Consider the following 9,634-nt stretch of genomic DNA (forward strand, 5'->3'; position numbering starts at 1 on the left):
CGTGATGCTGGTTCTTTTCTGTTTTTACAGACTGACAAACTGATACAGATGATGGATTTTCTTTGTACCTTTTTCAGAGAACCTGAGTTATTAATTTCTGTCAGGACATAAAGACAATTTACACCAAAATCTTACAAAGTGGATCTGGAGGAAATGACCAACCCTGACTTTAAAGTTTGAGAGTTCTGCATGTCACCCCTCACTCTCTCTCTGATGAAGGCAAAGGAAAAGAGTTCAAAGTTTTGAAAATCCTCACGTTCTGTTTTTATTTACATTTCACACAACGTCCCGAATCTTTATGTAACGAGGTTGTTAAAATAAAAGTTTAATCGTCTGTGTAAATATGAAATCTGATCATGAAACATCTGCAGGCTGACACACTAAAACATTTATACAGACGTTTAAGTGTCACATAAACTAACTTTCTCTCCCAGGAAGATAAAGTTCTTTCTGGTATTTCAAATGTCCCACACTCTGCTCACACCTCGAACGCCCCCTCAGTCCTGCCCCTTCTTTTTTTTCTTCTTTTTCTCCTGCAGCTCCCCGTCTGTCACTTCTTCTGTGGTTTTTCTCTTCTGCCTCTCCTCCACACACTCCATGGTGTCCCACACCTCGTCCTCCTCCCCCTCCCCTTCCTCCTTCACCTCCTGTGACCCCGCCTCCCCTCTGGCCCCGCCCACCTCCTCCAGGTCCTTGCTGGAGAGCAGGACGCAGTTGAGGCGGGACTTGAGGTAGACTTTGTGCTGCAGCTTGCGGTCCTCCAGGCTGTGGATGCGGAGGAAGCGGTCCAGGCCGCAGGACGCCACCACGGGCTGGGAGGGGTGACACTGCAGTGCCCGCACGCCGCCCGCCAGCCCCTTCAAGCAGCCGCGGACCAACCCTTTCCTCAGGTCCAGCAGGGCGATGTGACCGTGGGTGTTTCCCACCACCACAGTGTTCCCGTCGGCGGGCAGAGACAGAGCGGTGAGCGGGTACTCGCCGTACTCGGCCTCCAGGACAGGACGCCGCTGAGGAGAAGAGGGGTCGTACACGTGGACCTGGGGGAGGAGCCAACAGAAAACGACGTTAGTATGTAGTTAAAATGTAGAATATCTAATGAAGACGGGGAGGAGCCAGGTCGGATGTTTTTAACTTAAAGATGTAAACAAACTAATCTTCAGTTTGACTCTTTTACAGGCTGATGTGGCGTTCAAAGACCTGTCACTCAGTCAGATTTTTAAGCACTAAACATTTCTTCTGTTTTCTCCTCACTTCTTTTTCAGCGTTCTTCAGAAACATGCTGACAAAACGATGTGATTCATAACCGACACGTGGTCGTGCAGGGAGGATCTTTATTAGATTAGAGGGTTCTTGTTCTTGTCTCGTTTAAAGAGGCGTCGGGAATGTGTCAAATATATTACCAAAGCATATAATAACAAATAATACAATAATAATAATGAAAAGTAATGATTAGCAATTCAATATTTTAACAATGAAAAAAAAAAAAAAAAAATATATATATATATATATATATATACTGTATATATATATAAAAAGAAGAAAATAATAATAATGAATTAAAAAAATAATAATAATTAAAAAAAATAATGAATAAAAAAATAAAATAAAATAATAATAAATAAAATAATAAAAAATAAAAAAATAAAATAAAATAATAATAATAAATAAAAAACAAAATATACATAAAATAATAAATATTCTCTCTCTCACCTGGTGGTATCCCGTGCAGGTGACCACTTTGTCCGAGTCGGGGATGAACGCCATGTCTCTGACCCAGTGCGGTCGCTTCAGATCCAGCCAGTCGTCTCTCAGGTTCTTTGCGGTGAACACGGGCTTCTCTGGTTTCTGAAGGTCCCAGATCTTCAGGTTGTTGTCCTTCCCGCCCGTGGCGACCTTATGGCGGTGTGCCGGGCTCTGCCGCATCCTGCACACGTTCTTCCCCGCATCCAGCTCCGTCACGGGCTCGCTGCTGTCCTCCCTCCAAACCTTAAGGACGAGACGGGAAAACATTTCAAACAAGCTCCAATCAGGCGTTAGACAAGTCAACACGCTCTAATCAGGTGTGAGACGAGTCAACACGCTCTAATCAGGTGAGAGACGAGTCCACACGCTCTAATCAGGTGTGAGACAAGTCAACACGCTCTAATCAGGTGTGAGACGAGTCAACACGCTCTAATCAGGTGTGAGACGAGTCAACACGCTCTAATCAGGTGAGAGACAAGTCAACACGCTCTAATCAGGCGTTAGACGAGTCAACACGCTCTAATCAGGTGAGAGACGAGTCAACACGCTCTAATCAGGCGTGAGACGAGTCCACACGCTCTAATCAGGTGTGAGACGAGTCAACACGCTCTAATCAGGCGTGAGACGAGTCAACACGCTCTAATCAGGTGAGAGACGAGTCAACACGCTCTAATCAGGTGAGAGACAAGTCAACACGCTCTAATCAGGTGTGAGACGAGTCCACACGCTCTAATCAGGTGTGAGACGAGTCAACACGCTCTAATCAGGCGTGAGACGAGTCAACACGCTCTAATCAGGCGTGAGACGAGTCAACACGCTCTAATCAGTCGTGAGACGAGTCAACACGCTCTAATCAGGCGTGAGACGAGTCAACACGCTCTAATCAGTCGTGAGACGAGTCCACACGCTCTAATCAGGCGTGAGACGAGTCCACACGCTCTAATCAGGTGTGAGACGAGTCCACACGCTCTAATCAGGCGTGAGACGAGTCAACACGCTCCAATCAGGCGTGAGACGAGTCCACACGCTCTAATCAGGCGTGAGACGAGTCCACACGCTCTAATCAGGCGAGAGACGAGTCAACACGCTCTAATCAGGTGTGAGACGAGTCCACACGCTCTAATCAGGTGAGAGACAAGTCAACACGCTCTAATCAGGTGAGAGACGAGTCAACACGCTCTAATCAGGCGTGAGACGAGTCCACACGCTCTAATCAGGTGAGAGACAAGTCAACACGCTCTAATCAGGCGTGAGACGAGTCCACACGCTCTAATCAGGCGTGAGACGAGTCCACACGCTCTAATCAGGCGTGAGACGAGTCAACACGCTCTAATCAGGCGAGAGACGAGTCAACACGCTCTAATCAGGTGAGAGACGAGTCAACACGCTCTAATCAGGTGAGAGACGAGTCAACACGCTCTAATCAGGTGAGAGACGAGTCAACACGCTCTAATCAGGCGTGAGACGAGTCAACACGCTCTAATCAGGTGAGAGACAAGTCAACACGCTCTAATCAGGTGAGAGACAAGTCAACACGCTCTAATCAGGTGAGAGACTAGTCAACATGCTCTAATCAGGTGAGAGACGAGTCAACACGCTCTAATCAGGCGTGAGACGAGTCCACACGCTCTAATCAGGTGTGAGACGAGTCCACACGCTCTAATCAGGTGTGAGACGAGTCAACACGCTCTAATCAGGTGAGAGACGAGTCAACACGCTCTAATCAGGTGAGAGACGAGTCAACACGCTCTAATCAGGTGTGAGACGAGTCAACACGCTCTAATCAGGTGTGAGACGAGTCCACACTGCATCTCATCAGAGATCCACAAAGTCACTCAAGACTTTTTAAAACATCTTTTGATTTGATTTCAGGACTTTCACACTCTGAATATCTGTCATAGAATTACATTCTGGAAGTCTGAAATTAAATGACCTGAAACTAAAATAGAAGTCCTCAGAAGCCCACCCTGCAGACACCTGGTTCAGACTTAACAAAAACCTCATCTCTGCCCTTTAAAGCATTTCAGAAGGTGTACAGGTCTGATATGTTTGATGGATTCATTCCTCTCCTAACCATCTGTCTTATGACATAGTTCAAGTTTCTTCTGGAGTCCGACCGATTAATCCACCAGCTGAGAATATCGGCCGATATCAGCGTATCCAGTGATGATCTGTATCAGCTAATTTATCACCGATATCACTCGATTTATTCACCAGTTAAACATCATTTCATTTGAGTTTCATTGTATTACACTAGCAGTTCGCTTTCACCAGCAGAGGGCGCTGTATGGATTACAACAAACATCATCACTCTGCAGAGTGTCAAGCGGTGATACACGTACATGAACAGTCATTTTCCAGTCGAGTGATCATCTTGTCTTCATTATGAATCTTTTCCTCAAGTGTTTGATAACAGATGGATCAACACAATAAATGTGTTTATATATCTAGCTCAAAGGTTGAAGAGTGATTTAAGAAAGATATCGTCCGATATATCTGTCTGTTTCCTCTTTCTAAAACCATTAAAGATAAACTTTATTTTTACACATTTTTTTAATCACTAAACTAACAGAGACAGTTCAGATCTTTAAAGGTGTTTTCGTGATCGAGGTTTGGTGTCTTTGAGGAGATAAATCCTCACACAGAAACAGAAAGCTGACACAAACACATCACCAGAATATAAAACTGATGCTGCCTTTAAGTGCTCCTCAGGAAACATCATATCAACCGGCTTAACGAGTTACGAGCTCGTGAACGACCTCCAGAGTCTGAACTAGAGGGGAAAGTCACTTCCATGATACTCGAGGTGTCTCAACAAGACGGTGAAAAATAAAAATATACATTTATTAAAAGTAGCTCTTGTTTATTTTCAGTAGTTATAAATCTTAGTTTGTGCATCGATCAGCTGAAGCAAACAGGTAAACATTGAGTCTAAATCACACCAGCTCTAACACCTCACTCCAAAGAGTGTGTGTGTTACATGTCTCTCTAAAGAGTGTGTGTGTTACATGTCACTCCAAAGAGTGTGTGTGTTACATGTCACTCCAAAGAGTGTGTGTGTTACATGTCACTCCAAAGAGTGTGTGTGTTACATGTCTCTCTAAAGAGTGTGTGTGTTACATGTCTCTCTAAAGAGTGTGTGTGTTACATGTCTCTCTAAAGAGTGTGTGTGTTACATGTCTCTCTAAAGAGTGTGTGTGTTACATGTCTCTCTAAAGAGTGTGTGTTACATGTCTCTCTAAAGAGTGTGTGTGTTACATGTCACTCCAAAGAGTGTGTGTGTTACATGTCTCTCTAAAGAGTGTGTGTGTTACATGTCTCTCTAAAGAGTGTGTGTGTTACATGTCTCTCTAAAGAGTGTGTGTGTTACATGTCTCTCTCTAAAGAGTGTGTGTTACATGTCTCTCTAAAGAGTGTGTGTGTTACATGTCTCTCTAAAGAGTGTGTGTGTTACATGTCTCTCTAAAGAGTGTGTGTGTTACATGTCTCTCTAAAGAGTGTGTGTGTTACATGTCTCTCTAAAGAGTGTGTGTTACATGTCTCTAAAGAGTGTGTGTTACATGTCTCTAAAGAGTGTGTGTTACATGTCTCTCTAAAGAGTGTGTGTTACATGTCTCTCTAAAGAGTGTGTGTGTTACATGTCTCTCTAAAGAATGTGTGTTACATGTCTCTCTAAAGAGTGTGTGTGTTACATGTCTCTCTAAAGAGTGTGTGTTACATGTCTCTCTAAAGAATGTGTGTTACATGTCTCTCTAAAGAGTGTGTGTTACATGTCTCTCTAAAGAGTGTGTGTTACATGTCTCTAAAGAATGTGTGTTACATGTCTCTCTAAAGAATGTGTGTTACATGTCTCTCTAAAGAGTGTGTGTGTTACATGTCTCTCTAAAGAGTGTGTGTGTTACATGTCTCTCTAAAGAGTGTGTGTTACATGTCTCTAAAGAGTGTGTGTTACATGTCTCTAAAGAGTGTGTGTTACATGTCTCTAAAGAGTGTGTGTTACATGTCTCTCTAAAGAGTGTGTGTTACATGTCTCTAAAGAGTGTGTGTTACATGTCTCTCTAAAGAGTGTGTGTGTTACATGTCTCTCTAAAGAATGTGTGTTACATGTCTCTCTAAAGAGTGTGTGTTACATGTCTCTAAAGAATGTGTGTTACATGTCTCTCTAAAGAATGTGTGTTACATGTCTCTAAAGAATGTGTGTTACATGTCTCTCTAAAGAATGTGTGTTACATGTCTCTAAAGAATGTGTGTTACATGTCTCTCTAAAGAGTGTGTGTTACATGTCTCTCTAAAGAGTGTGTGTTACATGTCTCTCTAAAGAGTGTGTGTTACATGTCTCTCTAAAGAGTGTGTGTTACATGTCTCTCTAAAGAGTGTGTGTGTTACATGTCTCTAAAGAGTGTGTGTTACATGTCTCTCTAAAGAGTGTGTGTTACATGTCTCTCTAAAGAGTGTGTGTGTTACATGTCTCTAAAGAGTGTGTGTTACATGTCTCTAAAGAGTGTGTGTTACATGTCTCTCTAAAGAGTGTGTGTGTTACATGTCTCTAAAGAGTGTGTGTTACATGTCTCTAAAGAGTGTGTGTTACATGTCTCTCTAAAGAATGTGTGTGTTACATGTCTCTCTAAAGAGTGTGTGTGTTACATGTCTCTCTAAAGAGTGTGTGTTACATGTCTCTCTAAAGAGTGTGTGTTACATGTCTCTAAAGAGTGTGTGTTACATGTCTCTAGAGAGTGTGTGTTACATGTCTCTAAAGAGTGTGTGTTACATGTCTCTCTAAAGAGTGTGTGTGTTACATGTCTCTCTAAAGAGTGTGTGTTACATGTCTCTCTAAAGAGTGTGTGTTACATGTCTCTCTAAAGAGTGTGTGTGTTACATGTCTCTAAAGAGTGTGTGTTACATGTCTCTCTAAAGAGTGTGTGTTACATGTCTCTCTAAAGAGTGTGTGTGTTACATGTCTCTAAAGAGTGTGTGTTACATGTCTCTCTAAAGAGTGTGTGTGTTACATGTCTCTAAAGAGTGTGTGTGTTACATGTCTCTCTAAAGAGTGTGTGTGTTACATGTCTCTCTAAAGAGTGTGTTACATGTCTCTAAAGAGTGTGTGTTACATGTCTCTCTAAAGAGTGTGTGTGTTACATGTCTCTCTAAAGAGTGTGTGTTACATGTCTCTCTAAAGAGTGTGTGTGTTACATGTCTCTCTAAAGAGTGTGTGTGTTACATGTCTCTAAAGAGTGTGTGTTACATGTCTCTCTAAAGAGTGTGTGTTACATGTCTCTCTAAAGAGTGTGTGTTACATGTCTCTCTAAAGAGTGTGTGTTACATGTCTCTCTAAAGAGTGTGTGTGTTACATGTCTCTAAAGAGTGTGTGTTACATGTCTCTCTAAAGAGTGTGTGTGTTACATGTCTCTAAAGAGTGTGTGTTACATGTCTCTCTAAAGAGTGTGTGTGTTACATGTCTCTCTAAAGAATGTGTGTTACATGTCTCTCTAAAGAGTGTGTGTTACATGTCTCTCTAAAGAATGTGTGTTACATGTCTCTCTAAAGAGTGTGTGTGTTACATGTCTCTCTAAAGAGTGTGTGTGTTACATGTCTCTCTAAAGAGTGTGTGTTACATGTCTCTCTAAAGAATGTGTGTTACATGTCTCTCTAAAGAGTGTGTGTGTTACATGTCTCTCTAAAGAGTGTGTGTGTTACATGTCTCTCTAAAGAGTGTGTGTTACATGTCTCTCTAAAGAGTGTGTGTTACATGTCTCTCTAAAGAGTGTGTGTTACATGTCTCTCTAAAGAGTGTGTTACATGTCTCTCTAAAGAGTGTGTGTGTTACATGTCTCTCTAAAGAGTGTGTGTGTTACATGTCTCTAAAGAGTGTGTGTTACATGTCTCTCTAAAGAGTGTGTGTGTTACATGTCTCTAAAGAGTGTGTGTGTTACATGTCTCTCTAAAGAGTGTGTGTGTTACATGTCTCTCTAAAGAATGTGTGTTACATGTCTCTAAAGAGTGTGTGTTACATGTCTCTAAAGAGTGTGTGTGTTACATGTCTCTCTAAAGAGTGTGTGTGTTACATGTCTCTAAAGAGTGTGTGTTACATGTCTCTAAAGAGTGTGTGTTACATGTCTCTAAAGTGTGTGTGTTACATGTCTCTCTAAAGAATGTGTGTTACATGTCTCTAAAGAGTGTGTGTTACATGTCTCTAAAGAATGTGTGTTACATGTCTCTAAAGAGTGTGTGTGTTACATGTCTCTCTAAAGAGTGTGTGTTACATGTCTCTAAAGAATGTGTGTTACATGTCTCTAAAGAGTGTGTGTGTTACATGTCTCTCTAAAGAGTGTGTGTGTTACATGTCTCTAAAGAATGTGTGTTACATGTCTCTAAAGAGTGTGTGTTACATGTCTCTAAAGAATGTGTGTTACATGTCTCTCTAAAGAGTGTGTGTGTTACATGTCTCTAAAGAGTGTGTGTTACATGTCTCTAAAGTGTGTGTGTTACATGTCTCTCTAAAGAATGTGTGTTACATGTCTCTAAAGAGTGTGTGTTACATGTCTCTAAAGAATGTGTGTTACATGTCTCTCTAAAGAGTGTGTGTGTTACATGTCTCTAAAGAGTGTGTGTTACATGTCTCTAAAGTGTGTGTGTTACATGTCTCTCTAAAGAATGTGTGTTACATGTCTCTAAAGAGTGTGTGTTACATGTCTCTAAAGAATGTGTGTTACATGTCTCTAAAGAGTGTGTGTGTTACATGTCTCTCTAAAGAGTGTGTGTTACATGTCTCTCTAAAGAGTGTGTGTGTTACATGTCTCTAAAGAGTGTGTGTTACATGTCTCTCTAAAGAATGTGTGTTACATGTCTCTAAAGAGTGTGTGTGTTACATGTCTCTAAAGAATGTGTGTTACATGTCTCTCTAAAGAGTGTGTGTGTGTTGAGTGTGTGTGTGTTGAGTGTGTGTGTGTTGAGTGTGTGTGTTAACGTGTCCATACACACCCGCAGAGTCCCGCACTCCCCGCAGGTGATCCACGTGGACCCGTCCAGAACCTCCAGTCCGGTGAAGCAGCCCTCCTCCGGCCCCCCGCAGCGCCGGCTCTCCGTGAACGATCCCTTCTCGGTGCTGAAGGTCTTCACGGTTCCGTCCACGGAGCCCACCAGCAGCTCGCTCTGAGCCGGGTCGCCCCAGCACAGAGCCCGGACCTCCTGGTCCCGGCTCAGGTGGCTCGTGTTGCAGAAGTTGAAGGCCTGTTTCCGGGACAGACTGACCCCCTTCAGGATGCCGGTCTCTGAGCCGAGCCAAACCGAGCACAGGCGGCTCGTGTCCCCCATCTTACCCGGGTTAAATGGACCGGAAACTGCACTGAAACCAGGACTCTACGAGACTCAGGACCTGTTTCTATAAACACGCGTGGTTCCTCTGTGGACTGGCGTCGCGCGTGAAAGACGTCACTCGGCAGAGGTTTTTTTTTTTTTTTTTTTTTAACTTTATTGATAAAACAAAACAACTGATAATCATTGAAATTACAAACTTATCTTAAACCTATTTTACATGTAAAGATATAAAAAAAAAAAACGACGCTGTTATCAACCTCTTTATTTTATTATCAACATGTCATTATTATTATAAACTCCCCTTAAAAACATATTTTAATTAAATTAGAAAGTTATTTAAGTCTCTTTTGATCTGTCTTAATAACTCGAGATTTACATTAAAACCCAAACATTTTCAGTTTATTTAATTAATTTATTATTATTATTATTATACATTTGTTTTTTTTTATTAATTAATGTATTATTATTATTATTTATTTATTTATATATTATTATTATTTTATTTTATTTATTTATTTCAAGTTAATTTATTTTATTTCGATTTGTTTAAAGTTGTTTTATATTAATTTCCGGTTAA

General features: G+C 41.6%; 1 protein-coding gene across 1 annotated transcript; it reads right to left on the reverse strand.

Annotated features, from left to right (window-relative positions):
- Positions 1-240: 240 nt before the first annotated feature.
- Positions 241-9,182, reverse strand: wdr74 (WD repeat domain 74). The gene is made up of 3 exons (XM_061047297.1): positions 8,722-9,182; positions 1,711-1,986; positions 241-1,037 (listed from the first exon to the last, which is right to left on the reverse strand). Exons 1-3 carry the CDS (start codon positions 9,052-9,054, stop codon positions 498-500), a joined length of 1,149 nt encoding a protein of 382 aa, XP_060903280.1. The 5' UTR covers positions 9,055-9,182; the 3' UTR covers positions 241-497.
- Between the last annotated feature and the right edge of the window lie 452 nt (positions 9,183-9,634).

Source organism: Labrus mixtus, chromosome 9 (assembly GCF_963584025.1).
Source record: "Labrus mixtus chromosome 9, fLabMix1.1, whole genome shotgun sequence".
NCBI lineage: Eukaryota > Metazoa > Chordata > Actinopteri > Labriformes > Labridae > Labrus > Labrus mixtus.